Source organism: Mustela putorius, unplaced genomic scaffold (genome assembly GCF_011764305.1).
Source record: "Mustela putorius furo isolate JIRA1106 unplaced genomic scaffold, ASM1176430v1.1 tig00003845_pilon_pilon_pilon, whole genome shotgun sequence".
Lineage (NCBI taxonomy): Eukaryota > Metazoa > Chordata > Mammalia > Carnivora > Mustelidae > Mustela > Mustela putorius.
The window spans coordinates 77512146-77540120 of NW_025421998.1; the positions used below are offsets into that span (position 1 = coordinate 77512146).

Here is a 27975-nt window from a genome sequence, read left to right on the forward strand (position 1 = left end):
ATCAGGACCTGCGCTGAAGGCAGACGCTTAACTATGAGCCACCCAGGCTCCTGATATTTGGGTACTTTTAGACTGTAATGTATTTTAAGTAAATTTTTAGAAGTTTATGAATGAGTTGCTATCTGTCACTTTTGCTTAAGAACATTTTTAGTGTTCTATTTTGAACGTGAAATGCTATGTTGTTTATGTATTTGTTTGTTTGCTCGTTTAAGGCCAGTGACTTTCAGACTCATTTTGAGGGGTCTTCAGGGTGCTAAGTATTTGCCTTGGAGACTACTCAAGTAGATAAACTTAGCTTATCTGCTCTATACATCGATTTTTAGGGAATACACCAACCCACAGGGATTCCTTTTCCGCCATACTGTTGACATAATGGATAGTACTGGGGTTGAAAATTTTTTTTATCAATTTAGAGTTTTTAATCAGATTTTTGGTTTGTTTCCTTAAAATTCATGAAATTTTTTTACTAAGGTATAATCAAGAAAAATGGTATGTATATAATAATAATACATTTCAAGTATGTAGATTTTAAGATTTAAAAATAATTTTCTTTATATATTCTCTGGTCAGTATTATCCCAGTGTGGCCTTGTAAATATATAATTCTACAGAATCTAACTGACCTTTCCAAGGTCACAGGGCTATTAAATCTCTGAGTTGGATCACTAAGCTGGATCTTCTAGTTCTTTGTCTCAAGCTCATGAATTATCTTAATACTTTATAACAATATGATGGAAAAATAAGAGTCGCACTTAGTAGGTTTGCTTTTTGGCCACGTGTACATATATACATATATTATATACAGTGCTAAAACATACGCTGAGAAAATTCAGCCTTCCATAAAAAATCCATTCCAGTAAAACATAAAAGCTGGAAAAAATAAAATTTATGGACTGAGGTTTAATTTATTATAAATAAGAGTCTTCCAGTTTAATAAAACCTAATTTGTATCTTCTGAAAGGCAATTTAATTCATTCATTATATTTTAACAGTATCATTAAAATCAGGGCAGACTGAGAGGTTATACAATAATGTGGTTTAATAGAATCAACAAGTACATCCAATTAAAGAAAAATAGCATTTTACATAAAGTATTGCTGATCAGGAAAAATAACAGGTCTGACTTTTGCCGTTCCTTGCCTGAATTTTCCATCCAGTCTCTTCCTCCTAGAAAAATACATGCACCTCTTGGGAGACCAGTGCCCAGGCTGTAGTGGGGCAAGGATGAGGCAGTAAACCTGGAGCAAGTTGAGGGTGCACATTTGTCAAGTCACCTCACCTCCTTGGTCTTCTCTTCTATGATGTATAAAATGAAACAACTCCCTGGGGATAATCTCACTTTTTTTGCAGTTCCCAGGTAACCTGCAATAGAGGCGGTGAACATGTTAGATAAGCTCTTCAGCTTAGTTCATATTTTTAAATTGATAAAAATCTAGTCCTACCTGGGTCTGTGTAATTAATCTGCCTACTTTCCTGGCATGATCTAAGATTTAAGAAATAACTTGATGATGCCTCAGAACAGGTGGGATTATCCTTCAGAATCTAGGCTTTTCTTGAGTTTAATATGAGTTATGATTGTCCCTCAAGAGGGCAATAAAACTCTGTGGTTAAACGAATCCATTAAGAGCGACCAAAACTTCAAACGGCTTTCCCAAATACACTTGCCAAGTAGGTTAAGCAGCCTGCTACTGCCATAGCTCATGCTGGGTTCTCCGTGGACCTGAGGTAAGCTGGCCCGAGGCGAGCTGGCACTGGGCCGGGAAGGATGCCAAGGACACTCCAGGTGTTTGAAGGCAGCAGCACTGATGATTCAGGTGAAGATGGTATCAAGATAGCTTTTAAGCAGGGTTTTAGGACGCCGCACTTAAGCCAGAGGTGGAGAGTTTCTGATGAATCTGAAAACAAAGTGGAAAAGATTCCACTTGCTGGAATCTTGCTTAAGAGAATGATTATACATTTTGTCTCATGTGGGGCTGCGTTTCGGTGTTAAAATGGGCAAGCCCTCTGGAAACTTTCACTATGAAGTAGACTGCAAGGAAATTAACTCTCAGTGACTGTTTTATAAAAATATGTCTTCTTAAGTTAAAGTACATCTTCTGCGGTGAGTATTTTGAAAAAATAAATCTTCTTTATTCAATTAACTGGTTTTGAACATGGAAGTATAATGCAAGCGTTTATATTCCCTTCCTACGTAGGAAATGGTCCTCTCAAAAGCACATTTTGAATCTCTGGACTCCAGCCTGTTTAAAGTGTTATGTTAGGTTCGCGGTCTCCCTTTGCGTCAGATCCCATGACCAACCATAGCCTGTTTTTACTGTGCTTATCTCAGTCCTTGAACGTAGAATGTGCAGGAACAAAAATTTTTAATGAATGCATTATTTTTTTATTAACGTATAATGTATTATTTGCTTCAGGGGTACAGGTCTGTGAATCGTTATTCTTACACAATTCACAGCACTCACCGTAGCACATACCCTCCCCAATGTCCATCACCCTATTCCTCCCCTCCCCCACCCCCCAGCAACCATCAGATTGTTAAATGAATGCACTATTAATAAGAAGTTGAATTCAAACTTAAGTTCCGTGTATCACTTCTGGCAGCGAACCCTGCCTTATCTGTTTTGTTGCCCTGTTGTTAAACATCATTGAACATTTTATTTAAAGGCAATAGAATGGTACTTTCATTTTACAGATTTCCATAGAATCCACCAGAATTTTGTTCCATAAAATACTGAAAAGTATTTTATGGAACAAAATACTTATTAATATTTCTTTGAAAAACATTCGCTAAGCTTCTTTTGAGTATTGTATTTATTCCTAAGATGTAAACAAAATAATTTAGCAGTGGCTGGTATTTATGCCTATACATGCATTTTTCTTTTTCTCTTCAAGATACTTTTGTAAAACTTGGGTTAACCATCTAGAAACACATTTTTAAATGGCTTAGAAGCAATGGTATAAAGTAATAGGCTGGGTTCTACAGCAGGATTGAGCAGAGCATAACATTTCCTTCTCATACTGTAGGACATTTTCTTGGGTTGGGGTGATTGGGGGGGGATCTCGGGATGTCCTCCTGCTGTTTTTGCTTTGGAGTGTTTGGTATAATATTGAATTTCACATTCTTCACTCCACCCTACTGCCTGCAAGCTACTATATCAATTCAAAGGCAGTTTAATGACTCTCCCTATTAAGAAATTTTCCTCATTCCCTGCTGGTGCCCTTCTGTTCCCACTTCACAGAGTCATCACCCCCATTTACCAGTTGCTTGATAGATGCAATAAATGCCAAGAGAATGTTATCAATCCACTGGCGAGACGTTTTTTCCCACCTTCTCCCTGCCTTTAAACTTTTAAGAGCAGAGCAAAAACTATCACCCGTATAATCCCAACAAAAGCCAACAGCTGTTATATAAGGCAGGCACTACAAAATTTGACAAATAGAAAATCCGGCTGAAGCCACAAATCAAATATGACCAGAGTGCCCAGTGGGAGACCAGCAGTGATCATGAAGGTTGTTCAAAAGATTAAACAACAACAACAACAACCACCTTGAATCATATATGCCTTTTTTTTTCACATATGCCTTTTTTAAAACATTTATCCGTTTCACAGTGGTCTTTTCTTTGCCATTGTTGTTTTATTTTAACAGATGACACACAATGTTCTATCAAGCAGATCCTCACACATCCACATTTGGAACTAAATCCTGAATTTAACCCGAAGATCAGGGATTACTACTCTGAAGTCCCATTTGATGTGGTCACGGTGACAATTGGAGCAGAGACTTCGAAGTGTCAGTGCAAGGTGTACCTGCATGATCGGGCAGGACCAAGGTACGGGGCTGATGACCAGGGCTGGGCGGAGACATCATAGGGAAGCAGATATTTGAAGCAACCTTTGAAGGTTCAGAAAAACTAAAGCATCAGAGCAGTTGGAGAGATCGTCAGGGTGTGGAATCCTTCCACTTTTTTGGTTTAAAAGAAAAAAAAAAAAAAGAACATATCTGTGCTCTACTGATCTGTTAGCAATCTTCGATTTCAAGTTTTTATTTAAATTCGAGTTAGTTCACATATATGGTAAAATCAGTTTCAGGTGCAGAATTTAGTGATTCGTCACTTACATACAAAAACACCAAATGCTCATCACAAGTGCCCTTCTTAATCCCCATCACCCGTTTAGCCCAACCCAAACCCACTCCCCCCATCCCCAGTTTCTTCTCTGTAATTAAGAGTCTCGTGGATTACTTCCCTCTCTTTTTTTTCTTCTCCTCTGTTCACTGTTTTGTTTCTCCTCTGTTCATTGTTTTGTTTCACATATGAATGAAATCATATGGTATTTGTCTTTCTCTGACTTATTTCTCTGAGCAGAATATACTCTAGCTCCATCCCCGTTGTTGAAAGGGAAAGATTTCATTCTTTTGACAGTCGAGTAATATTCCACTTTGTATATACCACATCTTCTTTATCCATTTGTCAGTTGATGGACATTTGGGCTCTTTACATATTTTGGCTACTGTAGATAGTGTTGCTATAAACTTTGGGGTACATGTATCCCTTCATATCAGCATTTTTTTATCCTTTGGGTAAATCCCTACTGTTGCAATTGCTGGATCATAGGATAGTTCTATGTTTAACTTTTTGAGGATCCTCCATACTGTTTTCCACAGGGGCTGCACTAGTTTGGTTCCCACAAGCAGTGTAAGAGGGTTCCCCTTTCTCCACATCCTTGCCAACATCTTTTTTTTTCCTTTGTTAATTTTAGTCATTCTAACAGGTGTGAGGCAGTATCTCATTGTGGTTTTGATTTGTATTTCCCTGATGATGAATGATATTGAGCATCTTTTCATGTGTCTGTTGGTCATCTGTATGTCTTCTTTGGAAAAATGTCTGTTCTTGTCTTCTGCGCATTTCTTAACTGGATTACTTAGTTTTTGGATGTTGAGTTTGATAAGTTCCTTATAGATTTTGGATACTCCGTTAGCAGTATTTGCCACAATGTTGTAACAAGAGGATCTTGTGATTTGGATATTAAAAAGACTCATTAAGGGTAGCTTGCTTCTACCATATCCCAACTCCTCAAGATATTTTTCAGGGGTTGAACAAACATTTTGATGACAATTTATGGACATTCTAACAGAATTTACCTAGTCTCGTGGGATTTTTTTTTTCCTATTGACTCTTTTGAGAATCACCAACTCTTCTGTTTATAATTTGGAACAGAAGACAGAACTCTAGTACATGCCATGTTCATGGCAAGGAAGATACTAATGTTCCTATGCTGTAGGGAAGGAAATGCATTAGGCATCCCTGAGAGCTGAGAGAGTCTAGTAGAAAGAAAAGAGGATTCAAATCAGACCAACCTGGAGACCATCCCTGACTCTACCGTGGGACTTTAGGCACAGAGTTGGTATATGAAATGAGATAATGTATGACTCTGAGAAGTAGTAAGTATTGGTTTCCTTCCTGTGATTGCTAGAGGACTTGCTCTGTAAGATCATTGTTGGCATACCGAAGTAGGTAATTAAGGCTTTTTTTTTTTCATATTTTAAGTTTCTTATGACGTGGTATAGACCTTATCTGCTTTTGTATGCAAATTATTGGCATAAATAAATGTTGATGTGTGATAGATTCATAATCAATATTTACTTATTTGTATAGGCATACGAATAAATCCCTCTCTCTCTCTCTCTCTCTCTCTCTCTAGCTTTGCCAACTATCCTCTGGGCTTGGGAATGAACAAAATCTCAATGCTGGTGGTGGATGAATCTCCAGAACAGGGGGAGACCTTGATCACGTACAAACTCACCATCTACAGGGAAGACCGTCCAAGTCTGCCCTTGTTTGAGGACTTCACAGCATGTGGTTTTGTGCAGGTCAGTGAATTCTACATTTGCACTCGGGTTGAATTGGGATGATCTGTTAACCCAGGTGAAAAAGGCCAAACGAAAATTGTTAGAAAAAACGTGTCTGCTTGCAAATCCAAAGTGTGGTCTCATTTCCAAAGAGCAAGGGTCCCAGGCAGTTATGCGAACTCCCTCGTGAGTGCTCTGCCTTGTCCTGCGGTGGCTGCGCCCTACACATACTGGGCTCAGTGGATGTATTGTGCTTGGTATTGAAAAAAACAAAAAATGTCTGAGTGCTCACACTGAGTTATAAAATTTGATTTTACATTTGAGTTTACATTTCCATGTTAAATTGTGCCTTGTTTCTTGGATTTGTACCTGAATCTACTCTGAAATCTTAAACGAGGTTCGGTGTTTATTTTAAAGAATCAGAGAAAAATTGACGAAGCTATTTCGTGGAAGGGATACCAGACGAATGAAATTACATTTCCTTGAGTGGATATATTTTTCCTGCACTTCTTGTATCATAATCATTCCTAAAGGCTGTAGTTCCTCCTGTGAGAACCACATACCGTTGTAGCCCTGTTGATCTTGGAGGGTGAATATGACCCAGAGACTTTGTCTTATTTGGTGGTTCTTTCCTCCATTTCTTCCCCGTGTTAGGATTCCAGATATAACCTTGTACATTTCCTCATGTCATTCGCCCTCACTATAGGCGCTTCTGGGGAAGTAGTAATTGGTGTTAGCGTATCTCCTAATTCACTCAGAAAGCATAATGGCAAATATGTCATGTCTCAGTGACTAATCACCTATGGGGAGCTTTGAAGAACAGGGATTAGTAACAGAGAGAAGCAACCAACTGAGTCTCCGGGAGCAGGATGAATACCATGCTTCCTTAAAGGTAATAGCCAGTGAAGTGTTCTCTCCCCTTTCTCCCCGTTATTTGTCAGAGAGTATTTTATGCTACTCCTAACCTGGCCTGATCACTCTTCCCCAGATATGCTTCCCGATCTGGGTGGCGGTTACATCCATAACCAGGAGGTGTACAGATATATAAAACATTCAATTAACTATGCACTTAAGATTTGCACAACTTACTATATATAAAACACATATAATTGTATTTTGCTATATATAAGTTACATATACTGAATATAAATTATACCTCAATAATATAAAAGAAGGCATTAGTGGGGAAGTATGTATTATCTTTCAAGACATGCTTCTCTTCTCTAATATTAGATGCATCAGAAATAAGTTAATTACCATGTAATTACCTTAGACAATGGATTATATTAGGAATTTCTTACTGTAATATGGAGGAAAATATTAGAAAATTCTTGTGGGATATATCCTACAGATGATTGCAGAAAAATATTTTGGTCATTTATAAGAATTCTTTCCAGAAGGTTTTAATTTAAAGTTTATGTGTGGTCCCATAGCAGTGCTGTATTTTAAAACATGGAGAAGTGTCTAATAAGCACTCATATGTTTTTTAGCCTTTCTTTTACAAACTGTCAAATGACTGAAGAGATAGTGAATGAATTATAAGGATTGATTTAGACACTTGGCGCGAGGCATGAGTGGCCTCGGGAACTGGGAGAAGTCAGTAACAGAGGTAGGATTTTTCTCACCCTAGGCTCCAGTGAGAGTTCTAATGCAGAGATCTTTCCCTTGTTTCTTGTTTATGCTTAATCTCATTTGAGTCTATGGGTTTCACTGCAAGCTGATACCATCATGAAGTCAGAATACAAACAGTAAAAGATACAATGTCCTAACTCCTATCAATTCTCAGCTATTTCCAGATTCATAGCTAAAAAGATACAGATTATGAGACTCACGAGCATTTGGTCTTCTATATTGTTCTTTTTCTTTTTTATCAACAACTATAGTGCCTTACTATATGCTTATGTTGAAGTCCAGAGCAGAACATTGCATATTAAATAGTAGACCATTCTATTTGAACCCCTAAAGTGTGTATGTGGCAAACCAAAGGAAATGAATTAAACTTTAATTAGAGTCTATTTGTTGTTAAAGGGGAAAATTACATTTCCTCCCTATATTATAAATTAGATTTTGTCCTAATGGCTCCATTATTAAATTTTAAACAAACCTTAAAAGGCAATCTACATTAAAAAAGCCAAAAAAGAGTATATTCGATTTGTGGTTAATGAAGCCTCCTAATTTCTCCTGCTTTCATTCTCCCCCTTCTGGTCACTGGCTCTTCTTTTTGTCATTTCACTGAAAGACGAAAAGACTTTCCCAGTGAAGGGAAAGCATATCTAAGGTATACCAGTTAAAAAATCAATGTCTTTGACATTTTGATGAATAAGATAATTTGTTAATAGGCATGTTGTATCATTTATATGATCAAATAGTGTTAAATACCTACTTAACCATAATTAACTATCTGAGTTTGGTGTCTGTTTCTAATGATAGTGCCAGTTGGAATTTGTATATGGTTGCCACTGAAGCAATTCTTATTTACTGAGTTACCAGTCACTTTCCTTACCAGTGAGGAGGAAAGGGCTCATTTATATGACTGATACAAAACAACTAGATTTGGACCAAGGCTTTTCAGTCTCAGCACTATCAGTATCAGGGATGAATAATTGTTTTGTTTGGAGGAACTGTCCTGTGCACTGTAGAATGTTTGGGAACATCCCTGGCTCCTATCCAGTATATTCCTCTCCAAACTGTGACAACCAAAAATGTCTCCAGACATTGCCATATTATCAGCTGGGGGGGTGGGGGTGGGGGGCAAAATTGACCCCAGTCAAGAACCACTAATATATACCAATAGCAGGCCTGCTTTTCTACTTTCCACTAGTAAATCTAGTAAACCTGTAGTGGATTTACTCAAAGTATGAATAGGTTAGAGGTAATCCTTCAATGTTGAATGTTGAAGAATCACTCTTCTCTTTTCTCATCCTTGTATTTTAATCATTTCTATAGTCAGCGATACTACTATGACAGCTCTTTATTCTTCTCATTAATTTGCCATCTTTTCTAATGTAATTATAATCAGAAATATGTATTCAATTTTAGAAAACATGATTCTTAATGAAACATAAAAAGTGATATAACATACCTAGACTGTTCTTTCATTTTGATTTACCCATAAATAGCATAATGTTTTGCTGCTAGGAAGAGAGATTTAGAAAGTAATAAACTGTTATTATGGCTGGAATATGTCATGCTTTGGAATTAATAAAATATATTTATGTTCTAAGGAAATTAAAACACTTATGGGGAAATATTTCTTTTAATATCTCTTTCCAAATCAAAAAGTTTTGACATGGATAACAGTATAGCATCCATAGAAATTGATTTGTATAAAAGATCTATGGTCTCATAAACATTTTACCCCCAAAGTGTTGTGCCAGAATAGGGCCATAAATAAAATCTACAGAAAGGTCGTATAGCAGAAGCGTAGGAGAGTACATTTCAGGGATCCATTTGTTAGAAACAGCCTTCATTTTAAAATAAATTACAATTAATAAAGGGAAAATACCAAAGATAGAAAAAAAACCCATTAAGAAAAGAAGTTTGGCCAGCATTTAGCTATAGATTTAAAACTCACATTTGCTGCCTTATTGTAAAAAAATTAACTAGTGATCTATATGCTGAGCTATTAAATTGTATATAAATGACTTCAGTTATAACCTTTGGAAATGCTTTATAATTTTCCCATTTATTTTTGTACTGTTTCTCAACACAAAGGTTACAGAACTATTCATGTGATAATTGTCTAATATTTTAGCAAATACCCACAATAAAAGAATAGGAGAGAACTTTTTGATGACTACTTAAAAAAAAACCTTTTATTGATGACTACTTAAAAAAAAAACAAAACCCTTTTTCATTTCCAAAGTTGTAATATCTATGAAATACTCATTATAGTGATTTCTTGGTTACCTTGCCTACACCACTACACCAGAAGAATGCGATTCAATTTTTCAACAATAGAGCCTGTGTTGTAGTGAAAGGTTCCCAGCTAACAACTGTTTATTAATTATCTGCTATGTACTTTGCTCTTACAAATATGTCATATACTGTAGGAGATACAATGCAATATTTGTAGAACTTTTATTATATGACGTACATGATGTGAAGCACTTTACCTTTTTATCTTATTTAATGTTCTTCACAACTTTAGACATAGTGATAACTGTACTGACCCCTAACTTAGGGAGGACATAAGGCTTTAAAACAATGTAATTAGTAGCAAAGGTGGTGTTTGAATACAGGTCTGACAGACTTCAAATTCATCCCCTTAATCATTACTCTGGACTATAGAATCTGAAGCTTTTATTACACTTATACTCTAATTAAGCTATGTAGGAAATTCATTTAGCCAAAATTTAACCTGTTAAGATTTAGTTAGTAGTATTTGTTTTCATGGTCATGTACAATGATAATTTTTATAATGTTCTAGAATCACTGAAAAATTCTGAGGTCTTCATAGTCCTTATTTTGATGAAGAATGTTATGGAATCAGAATATTCCCTTCCATAGTGTATCTATCAGAAGGAAAATTTTCAGGCCTAACATCTACTGTTTTACGAGGCACCATATATATCCTAATGTCCCCATATTTAATCAGGCTTAATATTTTATATACTGGAATTCTACTTAGCCAAACTATTACTTTTACTACTTGTTAAAATGTTTTTCAATGTGCAGGCTTTTTAAAACTTTATGCTTGATGGGGCTCCTGGGTTGCTCAGTCGCTTAAGCGCCTGCCTTCAGCTCAGGTCATGATCCCCGGGTCCTGGAATGGTGCCTGGATTGGGCTCCCTGCTCGGCAGGGAGCCTTCTTCTTCCCCTCCCTCTGCCACTCCCCCTGCTGTGCTCTCACATCTCTGTCATATAAATAAATAAAATCTTTAAAAATACTGATAATAAATAAATAAATATTGTGCTTGATTACACATTAAAAATTTCCAGTTAACCCTTTTCATTATTTAACACAACTCACTACCTTATTGTTTCTATTAAAAATATCCACAGTATATTTTTTCAAAACTTAAAAAGCCCTTTGTTCACATGTACTTTATAATAGTGAGAAGAATGTTCTGTGGAATGGGCAATTTGATGTTACTTCAATGCCATAGTCATTGGGGTTAAAGGACTTACTTTCATACTCTTCATTTAATCCTCATAACAAACAGAGAAGATAATACGGTTGATTTTTATTATCTACTTTACCTACTCCCTAATAAGAGAAAATTAAGTCTTGGGCTATTTTACATTTTTATATTCATTTATAAATTTATGTACTTATTTCTATTTGTATTAACTTATATATTTATGTTTAATTTTAAGAGTGTTATATTTTGGTGGTATGTCTCAGAGTATTAAGAACAGTTTCTTCACGTGTCAGTTTCCACCTTCGATGCTTTATTGTGATAGCTCTCTGACTTTGATGAGTTAAAATCAATAGGTTCCAGAATGCTGTGATTGAGTTCACACACATGCAGAAGAGCATGTCTGCACTGTAAATGTCAGAATTTTCTTTTGCTCTATGAACAGGATGAAAGTTAGTCTGCTCTGTTGAGATTTTTTTTTTAAGATTTTATTTATTTATATGACAGATAGAGCACAAGTAGGCAGAGGCAGGAAGAGAGGGGGGGGAAAATGGGCTCCCCGCAGAGCAGAGAGCCCGATGCGGGGCTTGATCCCAGGACCCCAAGATCATGACCTGAGCCAAAGGCAGAGAGGCTTAACCCACTGAGCCACCCAGGTGCCCCTGTCGAGATTATTTTATTAGAGCAAAATTTGTATATTAGCAAATTATGTCAGGCCATTTTCCTAACCCAGTGGTTAAAAGCTATGGACGCCAAGGCTCGTGCCCATACTTGCTATTAGGCAAGCCTGGGTTTCAGTCCTGGCTCTGCTTCTAACTGGTCTAATTTGCTGTGTCTCCCAGTGCAAGTTGTATAAGCTCTCTAAACCTCAGTTTCTTTATCCTTAGGAATAGAACTAGTGCTAGAACCTGTCTTAAAGAATTGTTCTAAGAATTCAGCTGGAGGATAAATGCAAAGTTTTATCATGCGGCTAGTGTATAATCGAGTGCTCAATCAATATTCAATTATCATCCTCGTCGTCATCATGAAAGCTCTTTTTGTCAAGATGCCCCTCTAGTGCTTACCTGCAGGTGTGTAGGGAAGGAGAAAAAGAAGGAAGAAAGAGAACAGCAAAAGAAGTAGGAGCCAATAATAGTGAGGACCCTGAAATTGAAAAGGAATTGTGACGGGAAGAACTGGTTGGGAATTAGAAAGGAGAGAAGGACCTGGGCTGATCCACAAGGTTGCATTCCAGATGCTCATGAATCCCAGGCATTTTGGCCTTTGTGGACCCCTTCTTTCATGAAAGAAATACTTAAAATCATATTTTGCGACCATGTCAGTAGAAAGACGACTCTATATGCATATGTGCATTTATTCACATACATACACACTTTGAAGAGTTTGGGCTTTTTTTTTTTTTTCTTGTAATTATAGAGGAAAGTCAAACATTTTCTTGGGCTCCTAGAATTAGTCCTGTGTGCTGTAGGCAGGGTTCCCAACGTGCTTAATAGAGAATTTGGCCATACTCTTCTACTTCATTCCAAAGGATGTATAGTAAAGGCATCCATATCATTACCAATAACCTAGCCTATTCCTTCAAGTCTTGTCAATTGTTCTTGACTTAGACACTTAGCCCTCTGCAGGTGTTTCAGGTACTATGTGTGGGGACTGAGCACACCCTTACCAGTATTCTTCAAGAGCCTTTGAAGCAGCAAGGGGAGTGGAATGTCATTCCATGAGCAGTTTGCACACCCAGGCATTTTGGTGGCAGTAGCCTCCTCCGTGGCCAGTAAGCATTCACGTACATCTGAGGCTTGGGAATTTTTATCTCCCATCTCTGTCTTAAAAAGCCAGTGAAGGGGCGCCTGGGCGGCTCAGTGGGTTAAAGCCTCTGCCTCTGGCTCAGGTCATGATCCCAGGGTCCTGGGATCAAGCCCCACATCGGGCTCTCTGCTCAGCGGGGAGCCTGCTCCCCCTGCCCCGCCCTGCCTGCCTCTCTTCCTACTTGTGATCTCTGTCAAATAAATAAATAAAATCTTCAAAAAAAAAAAAAAGCCCGTGAAGATTAGAGGGGTGTGTTCTTTAGTTCATGATCTGTTTTAGTGCTTATATAAATTATCTTTCTGAGCTGGTGAAAAGGAGCTATGTTAAACACTCACCTCATGAGTTAATATAACTTACGATCAGATAAATTACCATTTAAATAAAAACTTTTTTCAGCACATGTGTTCTCTATGTCTCTCCAAGTCACATCTGCTCCCTTTACAAGAAAAAACAAGCTTTTACTACCATGAGTGCAGCGGCACTAATACAATGTGGAAGAGAATGAGATCTTCCTGGCTTCAGGATCCAGAAGTTTCTGAGTATAGCCTTCTGCTGTATGTGTACACTCATTTTCGTTTGAAGTTTCTGTTTTGGCATTCTAAGAATTAGTCCTCTGATTTGTGAACTGTATGGGGAAATTGAAAAGACCCCTGACAGGTCTTTAAATAAAATATTGTGTTAGAGTAACCAGATTTCTACTGTGACATTTGAAACTTTGAGGGAGGCTGTGGCTAACAGGGAAGCAGATAAAAGGGGTTTCTTTTTGAGAACTCCTGATACCCGCTTCTTTGTGGACTTTAATTGCTCCAAAGGGCCCCCAGATCTTTTATCTCTCTTTCTCTACTTCTTCCCCATTTTTCAGGTGCAAACTAACTCCAGCAGGTTACACAGCAGGATCGTGAGGATGGTGGTAAGAGAGGAGAGAGAGTGTTGGGTGCTGGATTAGGCATTTTTAAAGTTCTTCTCCCCCTACCAAACCAAATCTGGAATATGACTCGTGTTTTAAAAAAGCATTTTTGGCTTCATCAAACAACAGAATTTGACTCTGTATAAGACAAGTTAAAGCAAACAATTCCTGTGGGCTGGTAGTCTTTAGTGTTTTAGAAGGAAGCAAAGTAACTTTTTGCGTGTATGAAGAACGTTTTGACCCCCTGTTCCAAGCAATAATACACAAGCATACACAATCCTGTATATAATTTCAAACTTATGAAAAACCTTGGATAAAAAATTCTTATCCTAGTAACTCACAGTCTGATGCAGAATATCACGGGCAACAAGCAGAATAAGGATGGCTTTACATCTGTCATAAATAAACATGATTATAATTCAATTGATTGAGCGCCTATTTTGTCCTAGAAAGTCTCCTAAGTGTTTATAGATGTTATTTCATTTGTTGTTTTCATGGAAAAAAAATTAGTATCTGTATAACATAATACCATTTTGGAATTATATGTGGTTTTCCCAATGATCTCTCTTAGCCCGGAGAATCTGCAATGACTATGGTTCTCAAAGCAAAATGCCACCAGATCTAATAATTGTCTTGGAAACAAACATCTATGAGGAGCCACCTGGCCATTGTTTTCTTCTCACAGGCTCTGAAAGTAGTTATGAGTTGTAGGTAATGGTGGTCCTGGAAGCACAGGGAAAATTAATAATATGTCCTTTAGACTGTTTATATTGTCCTCATTAGTCAAAGCCATTGATGTGCTTTCTTTCATCAGGCTATAACAAATTGTTTTTGTTCAAAGAAAGCTTGGCCCAATGGCTGAATTAGGTAATGCTGAGAAAAATTTCCACATGCATCTAACCAACAGTAACATCTCCTTTAATAGGTGTGTGTTGTAGGAACAAAGATGAGGGAGGGGGTATTCCTTGCAGATGGTTTCACCAATTGCAGAACTGCAACTTGGTTTGACATCTGTTCCCTGAAGGCAGAATTAGGACACTTTACTGCCTGACTTAGTTAACTTCTTTTGAAAATGATACTAATTTGTCTTTTTTTTCTTTTTCATTTGCATCCTTTTTTTAGGCAGGACTAATGAGTTTAGAACATTGAACGTGACCTCGTTCCTCAAAGCGGACCCAGTCTCTCCACCCCAATGCCCCCCCCCCAACTCTTTAGGGTCTCCTTCTTCAGCGACGGTGGTGGGAGGGAGGCAGCCTTGCACTGGCATTCCTGTGTTTTTACCTGGTCTACTCACCCCCACCCTAAATGCTTGAGAATGGCTTTTCCAGAGCTCATAGGTTATTTTAAAGTTAAATTACTGCTAGAGTTAAGAGGTCCTGTTTTCACAAGTTTAAGAAACATCAGGAAGGGAAATTTTTTCTTTAAGTGGAATAACCATTCCTAAATACTTTGGTCAAATATTATTTGTACGGTCTGATTTCAAGTCACAGTTCACCACTTATGTGTTGGAGAACTTGGGCAGGTTTCTTATCCCTCAGATAGAGTTGTAATAGTACTGATCCCATAGATTGGTTTTAAGGAAAAACTGAGTTAATATTGTTGGAGTTTGGAATAGTGCCTGAGCACAGACAGAACTCAATATATACATTTGCAAAATATAAATGGACAGATAAATAAAATGCCTTCAGGTTGGTATAAGAGGAAAATTTAAAATGGGCTTTTTTTTTTTTTTAAACCGAGGTCTAGTAAACTGAAAGTCGATTTTTAAATTGCTTATATTTAAGGTTAGATTTAATAAGATACAAAAACATGAGAGGCTTTGCAGAACAACCATCTGTGCTAAATTATACAATAGATTTTGTAGTAAATGTTACAAATGAGACTTCCAGAATTGAGTGTAAAATTTGTCCTGAATTTGTTTTGATTTCGATAGTTGTACAACTAATTTTGTCTGTCATCTAATATTAGCCGTCTCATTGAGAGACTGAGAATTAGGGAGTTATTTCACAAAAAGAGAGGAAGTATTTCTTTGCCAAGCACAGGGACATCCTTTCGCAGATACGACCAGGTAGATTCTATCAAAGGTAAGGGGATGAATATTCCCTGTGCCATTTTTACAAATGAGTAGCAAAGGACAAAGATACCTATGTAACATCAGACAAAAGGTACAACTATAATGTAAGTTAATTTTTTAATATGTATAATATTTCAAAAGCACCATCACTTTTGAAAGCCATCACTTCGAAAGACAGTGAACGTATTCATACCTCATAATGACCTAACTTAGAAAATGTGTCCCATTCTATACATTCACATCATAATTTCAACCCAAACTGCTAACCTCTCCCCCACTTGTTTAAAATCAGAATTTGTTCCAAATGGTGTTTCAGTGTTTTTCAAATGCGAGTACATCTCCACAGATGAGAGATTTGCCACTTTTGAGACTATTTAAAGTGCGTAGTATCTAACATGTTTTGGGAGCTTACCATGTGCCAGGTCCTATTCTAGTTGCTTTACAGTCACTTGGTTCTCAAAACCAAACCAAACACTGACAAGGCAGATACTTCGATAATACCCAGTGATTTTGCAGATGGAGAAACAGAGTTACAGAGAATATGCCCACAGTCACACAGCTTAGATAAGAGCCTGATGGGGAAACCAGGCAGCCTGATTCCAGAACTCTGCTGCCTACCAGCAGCAACCTCTTCTCCTTCCTAGCTCAGCTCTTAGTCACTGCATCCTGCTCCAGAGCTAGATGCTGGAAGAAATATATGGTTTCCAAAAGACTTTGGCCCCTATAGTTAATTTGTAGGTTGTTATTTGAACTTGTAATTATCTGTTTTTTTCTGTAGAAGAAAATTTAGAAGTGAGGTTAGGTTACAGGGAACATCCAAAAATCCTCCTAATATATGATATTTAATACAGTGAGAAGGGTTCTGAGGTTGGGGATAAGGATGCCAGGGGACCCTGCCATGATTTTGTGTGGGACAAGAGCTTCAGTGTTCCAGGCTGTTAATGGGAAGACACCTGTAGAGGAGGGTGTGAGTAACGAGGCGTGTCTCTAGAGGTAGGATTGACCAATAGCGCTGTGGGCAGCAGCTATATTTACATTAAAATCGTTTGTGGATCCAATGTCACACTAAATCAGAGTTGGGGAGACCTTGGCTATTCTATCCTTCATCCTGCCTATCAGTAAGCTTCAATAACTTGCCAAGATCCATCCTTAATAATTTACCAAGGTTCATTGCCAATCAGTAGCAGAGTGAGGATGAAAAGCTATGGGCTGGGTAACAAACTTTTGGATAGCTAGTAGTTGTACCTTATGTGGAAGAACTTTTGGAATCCAGACATAGATATGTTTCCTGAGATCTTGACCAGATCCATATCCTTAAGTCTCCAACACAAAGTTGCTCTTTCTAAATGTATTAAATGAATGATCAATTGCAAACTTATGACCGCTCTGCCCGACTAAAAAGAGAGCTCTATTTCTTCTTTCAAATATGCACTCTGCTATGTCATCTCCTTATTTCTTAAGTCTTAGTGGCATACTCTTGATATAATAAAACATAAAAACTATAAATAAATTTTTTGATGAAAAAAAGGCATTAATTTTAGAGGTAGTTGTAAATGATTATTGAAAAGAAAATACTCCTTGAGTGTGATGTCCCCAAAGGTAAGACTTCCTTTGGTCATCTGCAAATCTTCAATAGCCAATCAACAAATACATTTGTCTACGTCAACACTGGCACAGAATGAAAAAAGGATTCATGGAAAGCCCCCAAAATAGCATGGATTGCCTAGGACTCTCTGGCATCTTCTTTGCCATGCTAAGTCCATCTGTGATCACACTAACCCCTCTGCCTGGCCCACAGCCCTCCTTGCCAACTGGCCACAGATGCTGCTGATGAACAGCCTCTCACCCCTTTCATAACCAGAGCACAAATATTAGATGCATTTCCTTTGAACCTTGCTTCCTCTTGGCTCTTAATGTAGTCTGGCTCCTTACAAGAAATGCTCTGGGTTCTGGGAGCCACAGACTCCCTTATTAATCACTTTTTTTTTTCCAGGATTGGCAAATATCAAAAGAATTTTTACACATCTCCAAGGTATTGGATACAATGTATTGGGAGTGGAAACAATGTCCCATTTCCTAAACATCTAATTAGAATCTGTCACTGCAATATATGGATTATTAACTATCTAGCCCTTAGAAGGAGCGGTAAGGTTTTCTGTATAAAAATATAATATCGATAACAATAAACCACAATCATGTTCTATTCGATGCTTTCTCTGAAAACCTATTTCCTTAAATACCTTCATGTGTAAGTGACCAGACAATAGCTAATCCATATTTAACTCAACTTAATAAAATAATATGTGCTCCATGTTAGACAGAAGCATCTGAAAGATTATATTCTTTTTAACACCATTATCCACCAAGAACACTTTTAACCATAATAATAATAATCTCCAGCTGTCCCAAATCCTAAAAGTAAAGCACCAACCCCCCAAATATATTCTGTTATTGAGACATGTGTAAACAATTACAAATATCTAAACCATAGTGGCGTTGGTTTTCAGGCTCTCTCCAAAACTGTAGGGAAAAAAAAATGCCTCTAATAAGTATGTTGATAGATACATCCTACTTCAAAAGTTGCTTTTGCAGACCCATGGAATAAAGATTTCACTTTTTATATTTTAATAACAAATTTTATCAAGTTTAAATTTCATGTTCAAAAAAGAGTAAAAGACATCCCTGCAATTCATCTTTCTAATTTGAAAACTCAGATTTTTCAGAACCACCCCAAGATCCAAGTGTACAGAGTGATGGTCTCTTTTCAGTGAGATCCTACTTTTTGGGAGATCAGAGAGGCCTCCAACTTGATCAAAGTTGGTGGTTTTTTATTCAGTTTTTATTGTATTGTGCTTTTTCAAAAACAAAGAAAAGCCCATGGGTTCATTAGGCTAAGTACATGGATTCATTATGCCAAGAAAGTATTTGAAGGAATATACATGTTTACATCTTAAAATGTTTAGTTTAAGTATATTTTTAAATGAAACTACTACTTATTATTATTTTTTTTTTACCAGAATAAGCACTCAGGACCTCATTCGAATCCTATTTTAAATAGAGTGGATTCCATTAGCACGGTGTTGTTTAAGATGGTGAAATCCTGTGGTTATCTTTATTACGACATTGGAGTTGGTTAATAATCTGTTCCTGGAGCTTACTTTCTGTCTCAGCGCTACCTCTTTGCACCCCCCCCCCATTCTATTACTCACGCATGCATTTACACACACACACACAGAGTTTCTCTAGGCCAAAACCTAGATCTTTGATCACCTTGCTTAGTGCAATGTCTAGAAGGCTTGTTTGTTTGTTTCTTAGAAAGAGAGCATGCACAAACAGGGATGGGGGAAAGGCAGAGGAAGAAGAAGCAGAGAGTCTTAGGCAGGCTCCAGCCCAGCAGTGAGCTGGACTCGCGGCTCAATCTCACAACCCCGAGATCATGACCTGAGCTGAAATCAAGAGTTGGATGCTTAACAGACTGAGCCACCCAGGTGCCCCTGCCTAGAAGGTTCTTAATTAATACTTGTAAAATTAAATGATACTTCCAAGCTAGATACAAAATTAAATATATATTCTATTTTTTTAAGTTTTATGCTCTAGGTCATATGAATAAGATCCTTTAAAAAATGTTAACATGCATCATTACATTTGTAGCAGAATAAAGATGGCATCATTCCTGTCCCTGAAGGTTACCAGATAATACAGTTTCTAAATTCTTCATGTTTCAATAAAAAGAAAACCTCCTTGTTTCTTTTAGCCTCAGACTTTCACATACTCAGCAGCAAGACAGGTATGAAGGCACTGAGAGGGAAGAGCTCACCCACGGGGCTTGTATTCCTCATGAGGACAGGCTACCTGCTCCCCTCTGCTCCCAAAGGAAGAAGGAAAAGTAGTCCACAATTTCTCCTCTCTGAGGTAGTCATCGGTGACGTTTTGGAGATGACTTCAAGAAGGAGAGAAAGGTGCTTGTTTACCTGGTTGGACGTCTGCTTAGCAGCAGGGCTTACAGAATGGCCTTTCCTAGCAGACAAGTGGAAAAGCTTCCTGAGACACTGCAGTCGCTGAGGCTTGCCAGGCTGAGAAAGGGCAAGGACCTTGAGGTCTATCTACACCTAGAGGCCCTGAGGTATATCTTAGCACTAAACGTAGATCTGTCCCATGTCACAGCCCCCAGAAGCAAAGCTGTAGGAGGTAGAAGAAACTAGTTTCAGAAGCCTTCTTGGGAACCAGAGTGGGACCAGAAGACCCCTGAGGCTCTCAGTATGTCAGGCTCCAGTGGAAAAGGGAGCCAAGACTCTGAGGTCTCCAGACAGCTGCATCATCATCAGGGCTTTCTTGAGGAGACCCCCATCTATGTCAAGGATAGACAGTGAGCTAGATCAACTGTGATGACCACTCTTTTCTCCTCTCCTTCCTCCTGTCTCAAATCAAGAGGAGTGAGTTTAGGTGTTGGTCAGACTGAATTTCTATCTAGGGGCTCTGCGGAAGCATGGGTCTCCAAGCTCATTCAGGCTGTTACAGAAGTCAGGTCCTTGTGGCTACAGGACTGAAGTTCCTGTTGTCTCGCTGGCTGTCACCTGAGGGCTGCTGTCTGCATTCAGAAACTACAAGCTCGCCATGTGGGTCCTTCTGTCTCCTAAGCCAGCAATAGCCGTACCTGGAATCACCCTCAGAATTTGTCTGTCTGTCTTTCCTAGACCTAGAGCTCCCTAATTTGAGCTCAACTGATTTTGGACCTTAATCACATCTGCAAAATCCCTCCACAGTGACCCCTAGATTAGTGTTTGCTTGAATAACTGGAGGAACATGTATATACGCCGGAGGCCAGGAATTGTGAGAGCTCTTTTAGAATTAAACCTCTCACTCTATCTGTCCATCATAAACTCTATGGGCTACAAATCCCTTCCCTGGGGAAAGTTTTGGATTCAATATGAAATTAAACTTTTAGTGAATAGATTCAAGTCTTTATATTGAAAATGAGACTTTTTATAACTGGCAATGACTAAAGTGTAATGATAAAAGGCTTTAATGTCCATTAAGGGATTCAGGCCCATTTAAAAAGAGGATAGTTCAGTTAGTGGAGTGTGATAATAGTAGTAATTAGAAAAAATTAGATTTTTGTCTTATTTATATCTTACAAGTTGAGACTCCCCAGTTGAAACGATTACACCTGATTAGAATATAAGCTCATGCAGTAAAGCAGTCTATCCTAACAAATGTCCATATGCCACATGCTGTGCTTGGCACATATTATCCCTTCATGTACATAATAACCATATGTAATGGGTACTATTATCACAGCAAACAAGGGGCAGAGCTGAGACTTCAATTCAGGTCTATCTGGTTTTAAAGCTCATGATATTAATTCTTCCACAATTAGCTGTTCTTAAACTCCTAAGGTATTTTCACACCAGATGACAAATGAGGAAACCCACTTAGCCATAAAGTATAATGCCTGTTATCAGAGCTTTGGTTATTTTCATAATCAAATCATGTTCTGCCCCAGATAAATTCACGTAAGTCCGAAATACAGAGTATGATTAGGCTTTCAAGCATGTGTTAGTTCTTTTTCAAGATTAGCAGTTTCCCTGCATTATGTTTGCATTTCTTTGTTTGCTTTTTACTTAATTGAAATAACTTAAGAGACCACGAAGTGTTGCAAACACAAATCCCTCCAGAGGTGGGTAATAGATCTGGCAGAATCTGACTAAGTGTGAGGCAATAGAAGGTGGCGAATGGAAAGCATATGCCGTGTTGAAAGGGAAGAGCAACCAGTCAGCTCAAGATGCTCGTTCCCATTTTGGAATTCTGGTTCAGGATTATCAAATCTTCCGAATCTTCAGAAGAAATAAAAATAGATGTATTTTAACGGAAAACCTCCCAAATGTTATAGACTGGTAAAACTTTTTAAAAGGAACCTTCTGGGGCACCTGGGTGGCTTGGGGGGCTAAAGCCTCTGCCTTTCGGCTCAGGTCATGATCCCAGGGTCCTGGGATCAAGCCCTGCATGGGGCTCTCTGCTCAGCGGGGAGCCTGCTTCCCCCTCTCTCTCTGCCTGCCTCTCTGCCTACTTGTAATCTCTGTCTCTCAAATAAATAAATAAATAATATTTAAAAGGAACCTTCTGTCAGCCAAATGAATAAATAAAAATTCTATGATCAGATTCAACTCATAGGCCATCACTTTGTTTATTCTGATATCATCCAGTTCACTCATATTATAAATGATTAATGTAGTCAGTGTGGGAGGTGGGAGGAGAGGGTTACACTAGTTAGAACAATTTATATTACTAGTGTTAAAAACCCAACCTGAGGGACAGCTGGGTGGCTCAGTTGGTTAAGCAACTGCCTTCAGCTCAGGTCATGATCCTGGAGTCTGTGGACTGAGTCCCACCTTGGGTTCCCAGCTCTGCGGGGAGTCTGCTTCTCCCTCTGACCCTCTCCCGTCTCATGTGCTCTCTCTCTCTCTCTCAAATTAAAAAAAAAAAAAAATCTTTAAAAACCTAACTTGATCTTGATTTTAAAATAAAGGGGATTTGCTAGCTGATCTAACTAAAAAGTTGAGTTTTTGTTTTGTTTTGTTTTTTACTTTAGTTGCGGTTGGATTCAGTACTTAATTGTTGTTCCTTGTTTCCTCTCCATCTTGCTGCTATGCCTTCTAATTGCTGCTGCTTCTCCCTCAGACTCCATCTCCTTGAGCCTTTGGGCAGTGTGAGTCCTCTGTTATGTCTACACATGGCTATGGCCATACTAGACTTTTTATCCTCAGATTACATCCCTAGAACTTCTTGAAAAATCTGCACAGATCTCATGATCTCTGATCAGGTTTCATGCCCAGCTATTTACTATTGATTGACTTAAGCCAGTGGTATCTATCTCTAGACTGGTAAGAGGTCAGTCTTCCACAGCTCACAGCTAAGTATGGACAAGAATCAATTACTGAAAGAAACTGGGAATACTCTTTCAAGAGAGATGGGTGCTGGGAAGCAAAGAGCAGCTTCCATATAAGGTCCATCTTCTTCTGTGGATACTTCTTCCAGGTTCTAGGACTTTAAACCTGAGATGGCTATGGAATGCCTACCTCCTCATGGACTCCATCCACTTCTCTAACTGCATATGAACCACATTTACTTAAATAATTTTCTCTCACATTCAACATCTTTAATCTCAAACTCATTATCTCTTGTATCCTCTTGACTTTTCCCAACCTTCCATCAATTAGTCAAGGTCTTTGGGTGCAAGAGATAGAAATCAGCTCCGGCTAACCTGAGAAGGAAATGAACTTATTTAAAACATATATGGTAGGGGTGCCTGGTGGCTCAGTGGGTTAAGCCTCTGCCTTCAGCTCAGGTCATGATCTCAGGGTCCTCGATCGAGCCCCGCATCGGGTTCTCTGCTCTGCAGGGAGTCTGCTCCCTCCTCTCTCTCTGCTTGTGATCTCTGTCTGTCAAATAAATAAATAAAATCTTAAAAAAAAAAAACATATATGGTAGATGACGTGGATGAACTAGAGGGTATCATGCTTAGTGAAATAAGTCAGTTGGAGAAAGACAACTATCATATGATCTCCCTGATATGAGGAAGTGGAGATGCAACATGGGGGACTTGGGGGGTAGGAAAAGAATAAATGAAACAAGATGGGATCGGGAGGGAGACAAACCATAAGTGACTCTTAATCTCACAAAACAAACTGAGGGTTGTTGGGGGGAGGGGAGTAGAGAGAGGGTGGTGGTGTTATGGACATTGGGGAGGGTATGTGCTATGGTGAGTGCTGTGAAGTGTATAAACCTGGCGATTCACAGACCTGTACCCCTGGGGATAAAAATACATTGTATGTTTATAAAAATATAAATAAATAAATAAATAAATAAAAATGTTAAAAAGAACATATATGGTAACTTACAGAATTGAGCTATTGAGGGAAGACTAAAGAACGAGAAAATAGACAGGAATCAAAGGAAGTGGAAGAAGCCACAGACAGTGTCACACCATGAGAACCATCTGGTCTGGATGCCACTCCTGGCACTGTCACTCCCGCTGCGGCTGGACACACTCTCTTTTCCAGATCCACCCCCCCTTCCAGACCCTACAGGCTCCTGCTTCTGCCACTGCTTCATTCCAACAAATGAATTCAACACTGTCACCTCTTATTCATATCATTTGCTCCAAAATCAAATTCTTGAGGTGGGACATGCCATTGGCCAAGTTCAGATCCCATGTCCTGTCCAATTTATCAAACAGATGGAACAGGAGTATCTGGCTTTCCTAGTAGAGGAACTCTCCTAAAAGAGAAAAGATTGAGTAACAGGTGGTGAAAGAAATGACAAGTGTCTCCAGTTCTGGTATTTTGTTGAACCTCCCAACAGGAAGACAGCTATTGGTTCTATGTAAGTAAGTGTGTTCTCAAACCGATAGCTCTCCAAAGACAGAATAAAAAAGGCCCTCTCCAGAGGCAACACATGTCCCTTTAAAGTATCCAAAGCATAAATTAGTTGACCACTTGGTGCCAAAATGAAGGAAGGAACTCAGGCATCATGAACTTGGGTGGACCCAACAACTTTCAAAAACCTCACTTACTCATCCGTCGTAAAGAAATGAAAAGGATTAGAATATCCCACTCCCTGTTCCTGCCAGATGCTATGCTCTTACTTTCACTGTCAGTGTGTGTGTAAATACTGAGGAGCAAAACTTCAAGACGTTACAAGTCTGCTCTGAAGGGCATAAAATTCTGTGAGCCCTCCCTTTCCCAGGGCTCACGGGGCCTGCCCCACAGCGGGCTACTCGGCCCAAGGCTTGGAGGGGCGGTGGGCCAAAGTACATTTGAAGGATTAGACCCACAGCTTGCCGTACAATTCTGTCCAGTCCACTACACTTCTTGAGTTCACTGCCATCACTAGATCATGGTGTCTTCAAGGGTCACTGACTGCATGGGCTCATTGTAGGAGCTGATGATACCCTCCCCCATTTTCACCAGGGCTCACCGCCCTCGTGCTCCTTTCTTTCCTCTCTTGTCACTACTTTTCCTTATACTAGTGATTCTCAAACTTGAGTGTGTGGCACAGTGTCCTGGAGGGCTTGTCAAAGCATGGCTTGTTGACCCCAGCCCATTTCTGACTCAGTAGGACTGAGGTAGGGCCCAAGACTGTGCATGTCTAGCCGGTTTCCTGGTGATGCTGATCCCCGGTGTCTGGTCCAGGAACTTTCCTGTAAGTGATTCTGAACAACAAAGATTATTTTGTGTATATTTTTTTTAATTCTCTAATACCATTAAAGGCATTTATGCTTTACACATGTAACATATCAGATTATTTTAATAATTATCTCAATAACATAAATTATTTTTTAAATATTCTATTTATTTATTTGACAGAGATCACAAGTAGGCAGAGAGGCAGGCAGGGGGGTGGGGGGAGCAGGCTCCCTGCTGAGCAGAGAGCCTGATGTGGGGCTCGATCCCAGGACCTTGAGATCATGACCTGAGCCAAAGGCAGAGGCTTAACCCACTGAGCCACCCAGGCATCCCTCGATAACATAAATTCTTATGTTTTTAAGTTTTATTTGCCCTTATTAAACATAACTGAAACCTATGAAAACAAAAAGGAACAAAACAAAACAAAAAGGAAAACTTCACCAAATACCAGATCAAGGACATATCGTAGAAGGTAGTATATTCTGAATAAAAACTTTAAGAATCCAACAAGTGCTTTTTTTCTTAGTTTGTTTGTTGTGTTCGTTTTGGTAGGAGCAATTCTAAAAGCAGAAGTACCCATCTTTTGGTCTAATTTTAAAATTTTGAAACTTCGAAATTGTTCAGTGATGAAAATAACGGCTGTACTCATTAGTGGACCAGATTCATGTTTGGTGACCCATCACTGTATGAATATATTCAAATAATCCTTATCCCACTCCTCCTACTATTCAGTCACGAAAGGGCGATGATCTGTTTAGCAATTATTTGACCAATCTGTACGCCATTAGAAAGTCCTTTTCTAGGAGATCCATCCCCTCTGCACTGCAGTTTCCTTCTCATTCTCTTTCCTTCTCTCTGTCTCTATCATTCTCTCCCGAATCTCTAGAGACCTTCCCACAGAGTTCACAACACATCGACTGACGACTTCTGTGCTCTGTATGATTAATGGCTACGAAGATGAAAGTTTCCAAGTTATTTTTTCTTTCTTGTTCTCCTTTTATAGTATTTGGATTGGGAGGAAATAAATTTTTTACTGTTCAGAAAAAGTCTTAAAATATTTTAGGATTGGAATTTATAAAGTCCAACATTTATTTTTTTTTTTATTCTGGCTTTCACTAAAGTCATTTGTATTTCATTTGTAAAATGTCTACATGGTTTCTTCAGAATCAAACCAAAATATGATTTCATGTATTTGTGGCTTTTACCAACTCCATGCTGTACAGAGTCATCCAAGTTTTTAGAAACACTGTCACGTATGTAGCTATTTTCACAAATCAACATCCTTCTATTAAATCAGTTAAGTAAATCTGATTTTTTCACTTTAGAATGCTAATTGAGTGATCACAATCTACCTACTACCTTTGCCAATAGGTCCTCTTTGAGTGAACGGTATTTTTTTTGAACTACTAGACATTCCACCAAAAGACCACATTTTTCACACTGTTATTCAGTGATACACAGGAATTACGTGTGGCATCAGAAGATCTGGGTTTTTGTGCTGGGTCTATCACCTGTTACCTCAGGGACATTGAGATGCCACTTAACTTCTCAGAAAATTGCTATGATCTGTAAAATGGAGATAATAGCACTCGTCCCAACCTATTTCCCTGGATTATTAAGCATAAAATGACAGGGACACCTGGGAGGCTTAGTTGGTTAAGCGTCTGCCTTCAGCTCAGTCATGATCTCAGAGTCCTGGGATCCAGCCCCACATCAGGCTCCCTCTCGCACTCCCCCTGCTTGTTCTCTCTCTCTCTTTCGCTCTCTCTCTCTGTCAAATAAATAAATAAATAAATAAAATATTTTAAAAAAAAAGAATAAAATGATTATGGATAGAAAAGCCTTTTATAAATTAGAAGTTATTATTGAAATGAAAGAGATTATATCATATTCATTTATATATTAGGTATATTGATTAATTTTAAATGATTCCATTTACTCTTTTGCGGGGGTTTCATTTAAACATTATATTCTAATATCACACTCTACCAAAAGAAAAGCTGCTGCTTTCTTGGATAATAAATTGAAATCTGTAACCAAATTGGACAAGCCTGCATTGTAAAACAGCTCATAACGGTTTTCTCTCTGCCAGTTCCAAGAAGATGTTTATCTTTGAATTTTAAGAGGGGAAGTTATTTTGGTTCCTTTTATCATTAGACTAATTCCATGTTTCTTCTTCCTTGTAAAGTTAAGAATCACGTAGTAAAAATATATATATACAATAGGCTATGACATTTTCCCAAGTGTTACAAGAAATAAATGTAGAAAAAGGCCCTTTAATGTAAAAATTCCTAAGTGTTAACAGATCGTGAAAATCGGCAACAACTGTTGTCCTCAGATCATGATCTACAAGTAGAGGGCAGATAATTCCACAGAGATGAAAAGAGTGCGTCTGGTGTTTAAGGTGTGGCCACATTTGACTTTCGTGTCCTTTGGGGACACGACACACTTTGTGGAAGAAGAAAGTTCAGACAGCTGCCTTTGCTAATCAGTCAATATGGCCCAGCCCCCAAGGGAGGAAGGCAGAGGCAGCTACACTCATGAGGCCCACCAATCTTGCTGATTAACAGCAAATATGCTGGTAAAGTCACCCTCTAAGTCTGTCTAGCCCATCAGGCCTAGAAATGTAATTTAGATGATTATCTGCATGCCCATTAAACCTTGTGACCTGTTGCAGTTCGTTTGAAGTCTGCCTGCTTACACTTGCTAATAGGAAAAAAGAAGGATTAACTCAGAGGTCATGAAATCAGAGTGCAGCCAGGATGATGATGGCAAAAGAGCATAAGAAACTTTCCTCTGCCCCTGTAGGAAAGAGGAAGAACCTTAAGAATGAGGGGCTGTCAACACAATTCATTTCTTTATGGAAAAAGGAATCCTTTGGAATGTAACCAAGAGCGAATCCTCCACCACCACCACACACACACACACACCGTTAGTTTCTGCCTGTTTGTTTAATTTACAGGCATCATATTCTAGCAAGGTGGGATATCAGGATTAAGATCGTGGGATTGTTGAAAAGGATCATGGCTTAGAGTCTGTTTGGGAAGCTTAATGCAGGTAATAGTTCTGCATC

The 27975-nt window shown here is 38.5% G+C and overlaps 1 protein-coding gene across 4 annotated transcripts in view; it reads left to right on the top strand.

The window, feature by feature from the left end:
• Positions 1 to 27975, top strand: part of CPED1 (cadherin like and PC-esterase domain containing 1) — a 265626-nt gene that overhangs the window by 137072 nt on the left and 100579 nt on the right. For 3 of the 4 annotated variants that reach the window (XM_045062916.1, XM_045062918.1, XM_045062919.1), the window contains exons 14-16: positions 3648 to 3831; positions 5702 to 5870; positions 13599 to 13646. In XM_045062916.1, coding sequence (XP_044918851.1) covers positions 3648 to 3831; positions 5702 to 5870; positions 13599 to 13646 — 401 coding nt within the window. The remainder of the gene's footprint in view (positions 1 to 3647; positions 3832 to 5701; positions 5871 to 13598; positions 13647 to 27975) is intronic. The other variant, XM_045062917.1, reaches the window with a different exon arrangement.